This window comes from Diabrotica undecimpunctata, chromosome 7 (assembly GCF_040954645.1).
Source record: "Diabrotica undecimpunctata isolate CICGRU chromosome 7, icDiaUnde3, whole genome shotgun sequence".
Lineage (NCBI taxonomy): Eukaryota > Metazoa > Arthropoda > Insecta > Coleoptera > Chrysomelidae > Diabrotica > Diabrotica undecimpunctata.
Genome location: NC_092809.1, coordinates 114820094 through 114837684, shown reverse-complemented (window position 1 = coordinate 114837684; position 17591 = coordinate 114820094). Strand labels below are relative to the sequence as shown.

The 17591-nt window shown below is 34.6% G+C and overlaps 1 protein-coding gene across 2 annotated transcripts in view; it reads left to right on the top strand.

Annotated features, from left to right (window-relative positions):
* LOC140445731 (juvenile hormone acid O-methyltransferase-like) overlaps window positions 1–17591 on the top strand; it is a 44646-nt gene that overhangs the window by 19772 nt on the left and 7283 nt on the right. For both annotated transcript variants that reach the window (XM_072538027.1, XM_072538026.1), the window contains exons 2-3: window positions 3537–3922; window positions 15359–15636. In XM_072538027.1, the coding sequence (XP_072394128.1) occupies window positions 3558–3922; window positions 15359–15636 (643 nt within the window). In that variant the 5' untranslated portion in view covers window positions 3537–3557. The remainder of the gene's footprint in view (window positions 1–3536; window positions 3923–15358; window positions 15637–17591) is intronic.

The window sequence follows — 17591 nt, the reverse complement described above, 5'->3', positions numbered from 1 at the left end:
CTACTTTCTGCCAATCAACTTTTCTAACGTAGTGGGAATATAATTTTTGCCTGTTTTTGAAATTTTTTAAAGAACCAGACGAACTAGTCGATTTCATTAGGTGACGCAAAAATGGCGTTTCGCTGGTGAGAAGAAAAAAACTTTAAAATTCGTATAAAAATTAAAAAATGTATATAACTGCTTGTAATTTTGTTATTGCAGGAATATCATTTCTTAAAAGGTTATATTTCCCCTATATTTGGGAATTTATTTTCATTAACAGAAAATTTACACAACTTTCAGACATACCTACTAAAATTATCGAAGAATTCTATTGGATCTTTCAATTCTAATTCCTTCAGAAGACTGTTGGCAGTCTTCTGTAGACTGTTCTAGTTAATCTCCTATATCGATCCATTTCCGTATCCATAGCTTCTTTTTTAGTAATCAAACAAATTTCCTTATCTATCTCTTCTAAAACAGCCGTTGTGAATTTAATTAGTTTATTTACTTTATTTCTTTGCAGTCATTGCCATTTCTAAGAACAGTCATTTCTCAGAAGGAAAATGCAATGAAAAAAAAAGGAGTGATATAAATCAATTAAGCACTATTTACTCCTACCTATTATATTTAGATAACCATTCTCTATTCCAATGATGCCTCAGCAGCTAATTCATTGTAATTTTCCAACTTTCAGTCTATCTTAAAGTATTTAGTATACAATTTTGGTTTTTTAACTTAAAACAACTCTCTGGTAAATTTTGATGTGTACTCTATTAGTAATAGTACTTCATAAGAAAAAGAAAAAATAAAAGAAGAAGTGGTGTCATTTGCAATGTCCAGAAATGACATTTACTCTTAACCTCATAAGTCAAAAATCACAGTCGACCGGCACACTTGGCTTTTAAACTGTTTTTTATTTGTCTTTTTCTTATGTGTCAGTTTATAAAATAATTTGTCAATTTGAAAAAAAAAAATTCACAAGATGTATTTTTAATATTAGACTCAATCATTGAGTGGTGCGTAAAATTGTCACCTATTAGTAAAACATCCTTCTTCTTCTTCTTAACATGCCATACACCAAAGTGCGTAGGCGACTATCTCATTACTAGAATTCTGTTCTTGGCGGCGTGACACAGCTCGCCTGCATTGTGTATTCCTGTCCATTCTTTAATATTCCTTAACCAGGATAATTGTTTGCGGCCGGCTCCCCTCCTACCTTCGATCTTCCCTTGTAGGATTAACTGTGGTATTTTATATTTTGCTCCTATCAATATGTGCCCAAGGTAACCAATCTTGCGTTTTTTAATTAATTCAAAGAGTTCTCTTTCCACGCCGGCTCTCTTAAGGACGTCATCGTTTCGAACTCTATCCACCCAAGGTATGCGCATCATTCTTCTCAATGACCACATTTCAAATGCTTCAAGTTTGTTGATAGATGTTTTTTTCAAAGTCCACGTTTCCATGCCATAAAGCAAGATGGACCATATGTAGCACTTGACCATTCTGTAGCGTATTTCAAAATTTAGGTTTTGATTACATAGGAGCGGTCTGAATTTCACAAAAGCTTGTCTTGCCATTTGTATTCGGGTTTTTATTTCTTATTGTGGATCCGATTGGTCATTGATTGTGGTGCCAAGGTATTTAAAAGTTTTTACGCGTTTTATGCGATCGTCACCTAAGCATATTATCGGGTTTTCTGGAGGGTTTCTGCTAATGACCATATATTTCGTTTTCAAAATGTTGATTTTGAGGCCATATTTTTTACCTATGCTATTCACCCTATCAAGTAATAACTGCTGATTTTCCAAATTATCAATTATAATCACTGTGTCGTCCGCATAGCGTAGGTTGCTAATTGGTATGCCGTTCACCTTAATGCCTAATTCCGTGTCTTCTAATGGTTCCGCAAATATATTTTCAACATATAAATTAAAAAGCATCGGAGAGAGTATGCAGCCTTGGCGGACACCTTTCCGGATTTCAAATTCATCCGTATATTGGTCTTGATCAATCCTCACCTTTGCCATTTGGTTCCAGTATAGATTCTGAATAATTCTGATCTCCTTCTGGTCAATATTGGCCCTATGTAGTAGTTTCATCATGATATCATGTTTAACATTGTCAAATGCTTCAAATGTCGATGAAGGTGAGGTAGACATCTTTTCGTTAATCTAAACAGTTTTGTACTAAGGTATTCAAACATAAAATTGCCTCTCGTGTTCCTAGTCCTCCCTTAAAACCGAATTGTGTTGACCCGCTAAGTTCTTCTAGTATCTTGTACATTCTTGAGTATAATATCCTAAGGAAGAGTTTCAGCAAATGACTTATTAAACTGATTAAGCGGTGTTCATTGCATTTTGTGGCATTAGCTGTTTTTGGGATCATCACAAAGGATGACTGCAGCCATTCTCGCGGAATGTAACCAGTATCATAAATTCTATTGAACAGCTTTACCAAGATTTCGATATTCTCCTCGTCTATTAGTTTTATTGCTTCTATATTAATTTCATCTGGACCTGTGGCTTTATGCATCTTTGTGGTTCTAACTGCATATTCTATTTCACTTCGCATTATTGATGGCCCTGATAAGTTTTCGGGGGGAAGTTTGCGCGTTGGTTGTGTTGGTCTTTCGTCATTAAAAAGTCTTTCTGCGTATTCTTTCCACGCCATTGCTATCTCCTCTTCTGACTCTATGTATTAGTTTCTGTCGTTGCGTATTCTTGTTCTGTGGTGGCTTTTGTGTATATTCGATATTTCTTTGATCTTCTTATGTAGTCCAAAACTATCTCCTTTTTCCTGCAATTGTTCTATTTCGTTGCACCTTTCCACCATCCAACGTTCTTTTGCTTTCTTAACCTTCTGGCGAATTTCTTTGTGTATCTGTTTGTATTTGTCTTGATTACGTTGTTGTTTATTTTGTCTTCGCTTTTCCATTAGATCCATAATTTCGTCCGTCATCCATTCGTTATGCTTTCTCTTTTAACTTCCCTGTTTACTGCCAGAATCGTTCCTTTAATATCATTAACCATCTCTTCGAAATCACCATTTTGTTCTATTATTCGCATTCTTTCATTAATTTGATTTGCATAACTCTTCTTAAAAGTAAAACATCAAAGGAATACAAATCTCAATAACGTAAGTTAAAAAAACCTTTACACCTTTTAATATATTTTTCGAGGATGCTTTACTAACAGTCGCACTTTATTTCAGTTTCTCCTGATGATGAAAATAGACATTTTCGAAAGCTTGAAACTTAGTTAAAAGAGTATACTTATTTCACCGCTGCGCATCCCAATAAATCTCAAAGCTCCGTTTTCTAACGTTGTCAGCAAAGACTCCTTTATATATATATATATATATATATATATATATATATATATATATATATATATACATGTATATATATATATATCTATATATATATATATATATATATATATATATATATATATATATATATATATATATATATCTATATATACTTATATATAGTGCTTTATTTTGTTAATTATTGTTCAACTCCCAGATATTTATTAAGATATGTTTATTTCTAGCTGGTAATAAAAAATACTAAAATGGGTGCTATGGTATTACCGAAACTTTATTCCAAAATTAACATATCGAAAGTAACGTCTAAGAAGTTAATTGAAAAATACAGACATCTAATAAAATGGAGGAAAAATGAATCAATATTAGAATTTGGCATTGGGGATGGCAGCAACTCTGAAAATAGCATAAGGCCTATACTTCCGAAGGATTACAAAGAGTATATTGCGTCCGATTTGTCAGTTTCTATGTTGAATCATGTAAAAGAAACTTACTCGATACCAAAAAGCCAATTTAGAAATTTCGATATTAGTGAAGAACCTCCCGAGGACTTCAAGAATCGTTTTGATCACATTTTTAGTTTGTTTACATTACACATGGTACAGAATCCAAGGTAAGTTCACGAAAGTTTAAAATATCGTTATTATGCTTTTCATAAGTCCAAATTGATTTAGAATGAAATGGGGTAACTGTGGTTTGGAGTAACTGGGGTCCTCATTCATGTTTTTTTTTTAATTAACAAGATATTATAAAGTTTACAGAGCATGCTTGTTTAATCTCTCTGGAAGTCACAAATTCTTGAGACATTCAGCTACCAAAACAGAAATTCAGTTAGCGACTAAAAGTGTTATCATCATTTTTTTATTAAGGTAAATTCTTAAAAAAGTTAAAACTTAGTTCAGTACAATACATTCAACCAACTTACACCTCTAAACGATTAATGGAAGTCGCATAAAACCTTTCGTTGTAGTAAAAGACACGGTAAACTGCACTAGTGTTCTCCATAATGTTTAATACTTCGCTAAATTTTAATTTTAATTTTTTTAATAAAATAAATATATATTTCATTACGCCGTTGTTCATATTTTTGCATATTTTGTTACATTTTTTTTTATAAATAGTATTCTTGCAAAATGTTAAATAACGTAAATTCCTTTCACCTACTTGTTTAATAATTTTTTTCTGAAACAAATATTACCGTGCTAAGGATAATAATTTATGTTCAAAGTAGATATACAAAGTACTAAAATATCACTTTAAATTTTTGTTAAAAAATACTTCAGAATAAACTAGAACTTTTGTCAATTTAAATAGTGGTAGTTATAGTGTACCGTTTTTTAGACGTCTGGGATTACGGGTTAATGTTAGGGTTTTGGTAAATATATTTAACTTTTTATTTTCAAATTGAGTCAGGCCGTGGAGTTTAGGGGTCTACATTGTAAAAATGACATGCGCCCTATCCTCCATGCTATGGCATGCTGGACGAGCCATACAGTCTGTAGTCGACACCCCGAGGTATGAGCGGGAATACAAAGTGTAACAATACTCATACGCTTATGAAACGCACCTGGCGGATCATAGGGGCCTTCACATTTTGCTCTTTTTCAACGTGTTTGAGTGAAATGTCTTTAATCTTTCCTATCGGCCTCTCTCGGCTAACTCTTGTTTTTTCCGACCCCGAGTGGCTATTAGGGTAGTCCAAGGGGGACGGGTCACTATAATTCTGTCTACTACACTCTACTACACTCTACTACTCTTCTTTCGACTAAGGGACTAAACCCTAACAGAAAATCCTGGTCCTCCTGGTAGGAGGTTGGGACGTAGGGCCTGCTCCTTTACACCGGTGAAAAAACTTACTGCAAACAATTCTAAAATCAAGCCTCGAAATACGGACGGGAAAAAACGAAGACGTAAAACGAAGCAAACGAACAAGAACTTTGAATATAAATATATGGAATATCCAAGGGTGGAGAACCAAGTCAGACGAAGTCATGGCAGAAGTAAAGAAAATAAAATCAGATATCACGGTTCTTACCGAAACAAAGAAAAAAGGCCAAGGTAGTGAAGACATAGGAGGTTTTATACATTTTATAGTGGAGTAGAGAAAGACAAAAGAGCACAAGCAGGATTATCAATATTGATAAAAAAAGACTTAAAAGGAAACCTGAAAAGCTGGGAGCAGATCAATGAGAGAATTATTAGAGTATCTATTACGTGGAAAGGCCACGACCTCGAGATCATTGGAATATATGCTCCGTCAGAAAATGCATCAAAAGCAGCTAAACAAATATTCTACTAGACTTTATCGGAACTCATTGAAAATATAAATAGCCGCAAAGAAATTGTGTTGTTGGAAGATTTTAACGCTTGGACAGGAACAAAAACAAATGACAAAGTCGTAGGAAAATATGGTGACGCTAAAACAAATAAAAATGGGGAACACTTAATCGAATTCTGTAAACAGCACTCTCTGAAAATCCTAAACGGATTCTACCAACATAAGAACATACATAACTACACCTGGGTTCAACCAACGAGAAACACAAAGTCAATTATAGATTATGTCATCACAAAACAAGAAACATACATACAAGTTGAAGACATAAGAGTATTAAGAGGACCGGAGTACGGAACTGACCACTATATGGTAAGATCAAAATGTTACCTACAGTATCGACCTCGGCTACTACATCAAAATGACAACCAACTAGCTCAATCAAAACCCCTGGAATCGAACCTACCTAAATATAATATTGATGCACTGCAAAACGACTCGACATCATTCTTATATAAGCTGCGACTCAGCCAAAAATTGGCAAACCTGATCTACTCCTCAGCCCAGAATACCTATATAGAGATAATCAATAAAATCAATGAAGCAGATTACAACAATTAAACAAATGACAGTACACAACAAGAAACAAGCATATCAAAAGTGGCTACAAACAAATGATCCAGATGATAGACGAACATATGCAAGATCAAACAGAGAAGTAAAAAATTTAGTAACTAAAGCAAAAAATATTTCCTGGGAAAGTAAATGCGAAGAACTCAACAAATATATAGGGTCAACAAGATCAAGAAAAGCATGGAAAACGGTAAAAAATCTGAGAGCAAACAGAAAAGAAACGAGTAGAATAGATTTAATAGAAAAAAGATCTTGGATCGAACACTACTCACAACTTTTGACTGAAACAAGACCTCAATTCACGAACATCAGTACAACAACATATGAACTGGAATTCAGTGAAGACGATGAAATAACAGTACAGGAAGTCGAGAATGCAATTCAAACTCTAAAAGTCGGAAGTCATGCGGACCACAAGGTATACCAAATGAATTATTAAAACATAGCCCACAAGTATTACGGGAATTACTGGCGTATGTCTTCACCTTATTCTATAATGGACATGACCTACCACCTGAGTGGAAAAAAGCACATATTAACAACATCTACAAAAAAGGAGATAGAAAGAATTGTTCAAACTACAGGGGGCTAAGTGTCATAAGTTCACTCTCAAGACTGTATGGAAAAATAATAAAAAACAAAATTGACAAAGAGATGACAGATGTTGAAGAACAGAATGGCTTTCGTGCAGGCAGATCCTGTATGGACAGTATATTCTCTCTTAAGCAAGTTATCGAGAAAAGATTAGCCCACAACCTTTCAACTCATATAGTCTTTACAGATCTGACAAAGGCATACGATAGTGTACCACTTTTATTGCTTTGGGTAGCAATGGAAAAACAAGGAATAAGCAAAAAAAAAATATACAAGCAGTACAACAGCTCTACAAAAATATGACGGTAAACATTAAAACTGGAAATAGATTAACTAGAGAAATTCCTATTAGTAAGGGCCTAACGCAAGGCTGCTGCATAGCACCTACACTCCTCAAAATATATCTAAATGAGGCATTCTCAGACCAAGCCATTCTAGCTGAAGAGGAGAGTGATGTAGACTACATGCTTAGAAAACTGGAAGATGAGTATACCAAATGGGGCCTCACAATTAATATACAAAAAACTGAGTACTTAGTTGTAGGAGAAAAACCAGAAAGCCTACAAATCGAAATGGGAACTACAAAACCAACAGACAATTTTAAATACTTGGGAGTCCAAATAACATCAAAAGCAGGAAGTAGCGAAGGTATACACTCCAGGATTGGCCAAGCAAGATCAGCCACCAGACAGCTACACGGACTATTATGGAATAAAAAATAACAAAAGAAAATAAAAGAAGAATCTATAAAACAATAATAGAAAGTATTGGGCTGTACTACTGGAGACGATCATCGAAAATCGAAATCGGGAAAATCTTCACTCGAGAAGGCTGCAATACAGCATGGGGTACCGAAATCGATACTGGGATTAAAAGTTAATGGGTAAAAAGGTAGACCAGGATACGCACAAGGTAATCACAAACTTAGTAACCTAATAGATTTTACTTAAAAAAAAAATGAAAAATGAAATGAAATAATCTGCAAACACCATTTAAAGAAGGGAAGCCTGGTAAAGATTGGTTTCTGAATTTTTCAAAGCACAGCCGATTTTCTATTAAAAAACCTAAGGTAATTGTAGCAACACGGTAATTAAGACAACAAAGTGATCCATTTGCTGTTTACGATTTCTTTGATATACTGGAGGCTGTTATGAATAATTTGGAACTGCATTAATACCCTGGAATCGGAGAAATAGCACAAAGGCAAACTGCAGGCTTAAGACAGAAAACAACAACAGTTTTGGCATGTGCTAATGCCACGGATCCATATTGTCAACTATGATACTACACAAGAGCAAAAGGTTATTGGAGAATATGTTCGGTACAGATGAGTATCCAGAGACACCAACAATATAGAAAAAGGTGCGGAACCTTAAGTTCAAACCCACTCATTCGTATTGGACTAATATTGCAAATTAATTCAGTGAAAAAAGTTATAATAATAAACAGTTTAAAACGATTTCTTGAGAAAAACGAGCCTCTCTTGTTCGCTTATGATAAGATATTAAGAATACTGGAAGACCCAAAATTGGGAGATGAAAACATCGTTAGTTTTTGTGAGGATTTGGGGAGATTCAAAAATATTACCTATAATCTGTCTACCGAAAAGACGGAGTAATAAAAATGCATGATCTGCACGTGATCGGTGTCAAATTACTTTCTTCGCAGAAGTTGTAGGTATGGGTCAGTTATCGGTATTGTACACAAGGGCGTACGTTAAGGTATTTTGAAGAAATATTGTGCTTTGTATTTTGTTATTGTGTTTTTTATTGTATTTATGTTATTTGTTAAGATTTATATTGTGTATTATACATTTTTGTGTTTTGTAAAGAAATTAGGTAAGTACATATACCAATACAGATATTGGTCAAAAAAGTATTGTGGATGTAATCACGCAGTATAAATATGTATAAATTATTTTATAAGAAACAGGGACGCGCCAAGTAACTTACAGTAAAATTACCAGGGTAGAACTATTATAATCAATCACTCCTTCACATTTCAACGTGGAAAACTATGAAATTTTTTCTACATCTAGCTAGATTTTTTTAAGGAACAATCAGTACACAGTACACTTAAAAAATACTACATTAAACACTAAAATTCCACTAAAATCCCACGTTTCACCGGGAAAAGACCTAGATTTTGACGGCATCCACCACGAATACATACTCAATTGCATTCAGAATCCCACGGGAATTTAAACATTCAAAATTCATAGCAATACTAAAACCTAAAACCAGATAAACCAGCTGATCACCCAAAAAGCTATCGACCAATTTCTTATAATATAAATCTTTTAGTATAAACTACTTAAAACAGTAATTTTTAAAAGAATCAGCCCAATGATCTGCAGCTTTTAACACAGTCTGACCAGAAGGAATGATTTATAGACTCCTACATACTAGGCCTTGCAAATTCACCGCTAGACTAATAGAAATTATGCTCACCGACAAAGTATTTCAAGTAACTATGGGATACGAAATAAGCACCCCCAGAAAACTCAAAAATAGTCTACCACAAGGCTCGGTACTCGCAATATTGCTTTATAGCCTTTATATCGCAGACATACCAACAACATCAACAAAGTTTGGCTATGCTGATGACTGGGCTTTATTAACAACAAGAAAATCACAAAAGAAGCTGAAGAGATTCTGACGGAAGACCTAGCAATTATGGAACGTTACTTTCAAAAATGGAGACTTTGCCCCAATGCCTCTAAAACTGAAGTAACCTACTTTCACCTAAACAGCAATCTGGAGTCCAGAATACTACTTAACGTTCTTTTGATAACACATGACTCAACCACAATAAAAATCCAAAATACCTAGGCGTGGTTTTGGGCAGAACGGTAAGCTTTAGAAAACATTTAAGTACAGTTGTTAAAAAACTAAAAACCAAAATTAACATAATTCAGAAGCTCTGCGGCACAAAATGGAGGCATCGTTATTCAGACTCACGTCTTCAGGCTTAGCTCTTGTTTATTCTATAGCTAAATATTGCATACCAATATGGATCAACAGTACTTACGTTCAAAAGATGGATATCCAGCTCAATAACAGCATGAGAATGATAGCTGGAGTAATCAAACCTAAACCAACCCATTGGCTACCAATCTGCTGACCAAAGAATATACGAAGATCCTTAGCAACATGGCGCTGCCGATTCATAACTATATAAAAGATGCAAACCAAGGTCGACTGCGCTCCAGAAAATCTCCAATAGAAACCGCAGAATTAGCTGCAACTACCGAGTTCAACATGATCACCAAATGGATCCATGAATGGTCGGAACCTCAACCAAATACAGAGACCTTGCATAAATATACCTTGCATCACAGAGACACCTCCTGGATTTGACCTACCACGTAAGACCTGGCACTTAAGACGCTTAAAAGCATCAGAACTCAACATGGTCGATGTTGCGTAGTTGCGTATATGTTGTACAAATGGGGTAAGCTACCATCACCTACACATTTACATTTACATGTGTATAATGTCCACATTGCCTAAAGTTAGCCTATAGTATTTTGATTCCCATTTCTCCCCATTTGTTAAAGACACTTCCAGGTTTTATTGTTTACTTTTTATGGAACTTCTATTATTTTTGTATTGCATTAAAAATTTTTAAGTTATAGTGTCAGATTGAGGTTATATTTTAAAGTTATATTTTAAAATTGAATTGTCCACTTCTACGCCAAATGTTAAAAATTGTTTAAAATTAACGCTATATATATTTCCCGTACAGTCAAGCTTGCGTTACTTACATTCTAGCGGTATCTCAAGCTTTTATAACGCTCCCAATTAATCCTATTGAAATTTACGTTTTTTTTTTATTACGATGTACATAACATGTTTTTATAAAATAATCGTTCATTTCAATTTTTGTCTGTATAATAACTTTTTATTTTATTTTTCTGGTACGTCACTGGTTTAATGCGAACATGGCAGTATCAATAGGTTTCTTCGAACAAGCGGCCAAACCGTCCGAAACTATGAACGAATAGTCGACCAGCGCGAGTAGGGAGGATAGCACTAATGACAGCATTCTTGTTCTCTCACTGATCAACTGTTTGCCACGAATTCTGACTAGTTTGACTGTTTGTAGGAATGATTATAATATTTCATAAGTTCACATGGTATTCACGTGATAACTTTGTCTGTTGGGTAGACAGATTATAGATGTATTTTAAACCACAGTAACATCTTTCATTATAATAACTACAACGTAAAGTTTACCAAGCAGACCACAGTTTCCCCTTTCCCCCTAAATTAACTGGTAACTGTGGACCCTTACATGTGAAAGAAGAATGTTAATACTTAATTTATTTTTTAATTTCCATTCAAGAGAACATACTAACAGATTACTAATACATATCTACAAACAAAAAGAAAGTGGTTTGAAACCCAACTAACTGCATTAGTAACTGCAAAATAAAACTTTTTATATTCCGTCCACAAATACCCCACTTCACCCTATATTTTTTATGAATGCGAGATAACCCTACATGCGAAACTCTTTTTAGAGATACAAAAGTAGTACACATGGATCAGGTACTTATTCTAGTGTAATGTCCAAAAAGGATTCAGTATAACCACAGTATACCACAGAATGATTAAAACAAGGTTGACCTGTTTGTTATTTATTTTTTAGGTACATACGATAATAATAAGTGTAATAAATCTTACCACCTATTCCTTTGAGAGCATTAGGGATTAAGTTACAGATAGACATTGTTTACACATATTTGTAGAAGGCATTTAACATGGTTAACCATGGTCTCCTGGTTCGCAAACTTCTTACATTGAGTTTAGTTATTCTTATTGTTAAATAGTCTGAAAGTTTTTTGTTAGGTTAAAGACAACAATTCGTATTACTAATTATATCTACAAAGAAATCAGTTATTGTTCAGGTTTCCCAAAAGGCTTTTATTACGATGTTTTGCTTTTTAATCTGTCTACAAATAACATTGAAATATCTGTCAATAGAGAATGGAGTTACGTTTTGCAGACGTTACAGTACCAATGACGGATAAAAACAATGATTAACAGAACGTATTACAACGCCTTAAAGTATGCTATCATAAATACATGTTGAAAATTAATTTAAACAAAAAACTAAATGTATGAGCATGACTAAATCAGTAGACGTAAACGTCCAATTGATTATTGAAAAATACTTGAAAACATGAATAACATCAAATGTAGACCAAACCAAAGAAATCAAGAATTGATTTCATTTGAAATTTATTTGAAATTCTTCTTCTTCTTCTTTTGGCTTCTTTTATGTAGACTTTGAATCCTGTATCTTCTTCAATATTAGCTTAATAAATTGTTTAAATTGTCGTACCATCTTTTTCTTGGTCTGCCTATACTTCTTCGTTCATTTGGTGACTTATCTCGTGCTATTCGTCCTATCCTATCCTCTGCCATTCTATTAATGTGTTCGTTCCACTTCTGTTTCCGTTTTGTGAACCATTCATTTATATCTTCTATATTGCATGCTCTTCTTATGTTTTCGCTTCTCTCCCTATCCAACAGACTTTTCCCTGATATTCGGCGGATTGTATTTTCATCTCTGTTATTTCTAGTAGTCGTCTCGTTTAAATGTATCAGGTCATGTCTCCTTTCTCTTCACTAGCTGTGACTACCTTGTTTAAAGACTTGCAGGTCTTCTACTGTCTCCGCCATTAAAACCGTATCATCTGCGAATCTAATATTTTTAATTGGTTGGCCGTTAACTTTTATCCCAATCTCTTCTTCCTCCAATGCTTTCTTCATAATTTCTTCCGAATAGAGAATAAATAGCATTGGTGATAGCACACATCCTTGTCTAACTCCTTTTTTAATTTGAATTTTATTTGTTGTGCTATTTTCGATAAGTGCGACTGCCTTCTGATTATAATACAGAGTAGATATTATTCTTATATCGCGAGTGTCTAACTGTTTAGCTTCTAAGATCTCTAAAAGTTGGTCGTGCTTGACATTATTAAACGCCTTGTTGTAATCAATAAAACAAGCAAATGCATCTTGATTCACATCCAAACACCTCTCTGTCAAGATGTTAAAGGCAAATAATGCTTCGCGAGTTCCATATCCCTCCCGGAATCCAAACTGAGTTTCTCCGATATCTTTTTCCAATTTTCTGTAAATTCTATTGTGAATTATTTTGAGGAATATTTTTAAGGTATGGCTCATCAGACTGAGCCATATTGTATGTTATTGTATTCCTTCAAATCTGCCATTTCTTTTTGTTGGTTTCTTATGAATCTCCATATTTGTTTTTGTGTACCGTAGAAGTCGCTTTCCATCGTTTTTGTAAACTGTTCCCAGTGTTCATTTTTTGTTCTTCTTACCAACTGCTTTGTTTTATTTTGTATTCTTCTATAGGTGTCTCGGGATTTTGGAGTATTTGATGTTTTGTACTTCATGTAAGCCTCTCGTTTCTCTTTACATTTCTTTTCTGAACCATGGTGTATTGCTGTGGTTTCTTTTGTTGAGTATGACTTTGCGTTTTCCTAGAGCTTCTGTTGCTGCTTCTTCAATGTTGTTTTTAATTTTCTCCCAGCTCGCGTTTATATCTTCGAATTTGAAATTGATTCACTTATTAAAATGAAATTTGCAGCAATCATTAAACTTAAAAAGTTTCTACGTTGTTGGGAGATAAGGTTACATCTACGCATAACGAAGCATCTATGCTTCGGTATTACGTGTTATCTATTCTTCCTTATGGCTTGGAATCATGGACACTAAAACTAGTATATCTGAAGAATAAGTTATCGGCCTTTGGATTTTGGTGTTAAAGAAGAAACCTATTAATATTGTGAATTCAAAGAATGTCTATCGTGGAAGTAACTATACTTCAATCAATTTCAAGATAAACTCGAGGTAAACAGTTTCAGACACGTGATCGATGGGTGTGTCATGTTGTCCATTAAATAGAAATTAAGTGGTAACAACTGACAAGCTGTGGAAAATTTGATAGGCCACGAAATATCCCTGGCTCCTAAACTAATATTGTTCAAATACACTACCGAGCATAAAATTAGGGTCACCCCGTAATTTAAATTTATTTTAGAAATTATTATTCTGTTTTAACTATTTTCGGTTGTAACATAGTTTACTAATGAATTGCTTAAAGAAAACAACGTTTTTGTCGTTTAAAGTTTATTAAAAATAATGGAAATGAAGAATTTTCCTTTAATATACTAAATATTGAAAAGGGACAATTTTAATTAGATGTGCTTTTTGTTGAAAAAAAGAAATTTTAAGAACTTCAGTAGCGAGTATTCCCTCCTCTGGCAGTGATAACAGCTTGCAAACGACGAGGCATGCTTTGGATCAGATTTTGGATCACATTCTGAAGATGATTCCATTTTTGCACCAATATGTCGCGAAGCTCTCTCAAATTTCTGGGGGCCGGCACATGACTCCGTAAACGTCTCTTCATCTCATCCCAAACATGTTCTATGGGATTGATATCTGGACTGCGAGCAGGCCAAACAAATCGTGTGATTTGAACCTCGTCAAGATACTCAGTAACTATCCTAGCAGTGTGGGACCGTGCATTATCATGCATAAATGTTGCGCCGTCTCTAAGAATAACCATAAACGGTAAAACATGGTCTTCCAGAATCTGTGTCAGGTACTTATGCGCTGTCAATGTCCCATTCTCGATAAAGACTAACTCCGTGCAAGCATCAAACGATATGCCTCCCCATGCCATAACTGACCCTCCACCAAATGGAAGACGCTCGGCAACACATGCTTGAGCATATCTCTCGCCTGGACGTCGCCACACTCTTACACGTTTGTCTGGGCCCCCGTAAGACAGAATCTCGATTCATCGGAAAACAATACACGACTCCAATCCTGCATTGTCCAAGCCAAGTGTTCTCGTGCAAAATTCAATCTGGCAATTCGGTGTTCACGGGAAAGCGGCGGTCCAGTTACTCTAGTTCGAGAAGATAAACCAGCAGCATGAATCGTCTCCTAACTGTCCATTCACTTATGTTTACATTTCTCACTTCTTGTAGATGATTTCGAAGAGAAACTGCCGTGACCGTTCGGTTTCTCAAAGCACTAGAAACGACAAAGCGGTCATCTCTAGCTGTTGTAATCCTGCCTCGACCTGAACCAGGTCTTCGAGTAAGCAGACCGGTCTCTCACACCAACGTTTCTCGCAGTTTCGCGCTGACCGTGGCCATCTTCTACCGCCGCCACAACAGAATTTATGCATATTGCAATACACTGACAGTGATAACAATACACAAACAATTTACAATTGACGTTAAAACCATAGAAACAAAAACTGTGCTGATAACGGTTTTTAGGAATTAGGCTAAGGGGCCCTTTTTATCTAAAACGCTTGTCGAAACAACAACGACAACAATTTTTTTTTCAATAAATCCATTATTAAACTACGTTACAACCGAAAATAGTTAAAACAGAATAATAATTTCTAAAATAAATTCAAATTACGGGGTGACCCTAATTTTATGCTCGGTAGTGTATTACAAAAAATTACATTATATAATTTCTTTTTTAGTTTGGTTTTTAAAAATAATTTCACCATGCTGAAAGAAGGAGGACAGATGTTTCATATCTTTTTCGAAGAAATGCCTTCTGATCCAATTTTCGAGTTGCTGCATAAACATCCAAAATGGGGCAAATACCGACATAATAGAATGTTATCCCCTTATTTTAAATTACCTAATAGGCGACAATTATATAACGATGACATAAAAAAGGCAGGTTTTAGTGATTACGTATTTGAGGTGGAAACAGATATGACTTACATTTACGAAAACGAGCAAATTTTAACAGGTAAATGTTTGACTTCTTTTGCTGTTTTTTGAGCAAAGAATTAATTAGAAACATTTTAAAAGACTACATTTTGAAGGTTTTTCTATTTCTTAAGAGATAATGTATGTTTATATTTAAGTATAAATAGATACCTTTCTAATGTTAAGCAAAAATTAAAGAAAAATTCACATTTTTCACATGTACAGCTGGTTTCTAAAAAAACTGATACGACTCTTAGTAAGATTTGATCATTTTGAGCAGTGTATTTGATTAGTCTGACATTATATTATATTTATTATGACAGACAATTGATTACATATGTTTTATTATATTGTATATATGTATTATTTCGAATTCTTGCATTTTATAAACAGTATATAAATGATAGTTTTTACATAAAATAGGATTATTGTTATTATTTTTATTATTATTAACAAGCATTTGATAGAGTATGCAGTGCCAGACTGTGGACAGCGATGCAGGAACTTGGCTTTCCAAAAAAACTAGTCAGGTTGATACAGATGTATATGGAACGGTTACGATGTAAGATGAGAGTTGGAAAAGAATACTTGGAGACATTTGAAATAAACAATGGACTAAAATAGGGAGATGTACTTTCAAGGATGAAAGAGATTTTCGTGAGATTCGAGAAGGAAGCAGAGAAGATGGGGCTCCAAATCAAAGAAAACAAGACGAAATATATGTATATGAGCCGCAATAATCAAAATAGAGACAGAATCGGTCAGAACATCACCATCGATGACTTTAACTTTGAGCGCGTTAGAGAATTCAAGTACCTTGGAACAACAATAACTGAAGACAATAACGGATCACAAGAAATAAACAACAGGACCCAGGCCGGCAACAGATGTCTTTTTGCTCTCCAAAACTTTATAAAATCGAAACAACTAACAAGAAGTACGAGGATACAGGTCTATAAAACAAGCATACGACCCGTTGTGATGTATGGAAGCGAAACGTGGACGATAACAAAGGCAAACGAAGAGAGACTATGTGTTTAAGAAAGAAAAATCCTAAGGAAGATCCAGCATCCGTGCTGGATGAAGCATCAGGACAATATAGGATAAGAACTAACAAAGAGATCGAAGAACTTTACCCAGACGCCAACATCATAAAAGAAATAAAGTCCAGAAGACTCCAATGGGCAGGACACCTCAGAAGACATTCTGACGAACGAACAGTAAGACTGGTGTGGGAGGAAGTCCCAACTGGAAGGAGACCACACGGACGCCCTCGTCTCCGGTGGCGAGATAATATAGCAGGAGACCTAAACAGTATGGCCGTGGAGAATTGGATAGAGGTTGCTCAAGACAGAAAACAGTGGAGGCATGTTGTCGAGTCGGCTAAAACCCACGAGGGGTTGTAACGCCACGGAGTAAGTAAGTAATTATTAAGGAATAAAACAAATGACATAACTCAACAATATATTAAAGTAAGAATTGTAACCAAATTAAAAAATAACTGGGTAATATCAAAGGCTGCAAAACATTTTAATATAAGCAGAATCACAGTTTTTCTATTAATAAAAAATGGAGGGAACCAGAAACTCTCAAAAGAAAGCGAGAGTCTGGAAGACTAAAACTATACTAAATTTAGGTATGTAAAAATAAAATTAATATTTTGTAAATCCTCCATTAGAATTGATAACAGCTTGTAGTCTTCAGTCCATCTGCGTAAAAGGAACTATGAAATTGTCTTCTTCAGAGACCTCTTCCCAAACCTGTTTTATACCGTGCCACAGATCTTCAGCATTTTAAGGTATGAAATTACGCCGATACAACTGTTTAATAATAACCCCTCACATATTCTCGATTGATTTTAAATCTGGACTGTAGCTGAGCTGTAGTGAGGTTTCGATGTTGTTATTCTGGAGCCACTGGTTTATTATATTTGCAGTGTAAACAGGACAATTATCTTGTTGGAAGATAAAATTATTTTCTGGATACAACTGTTCT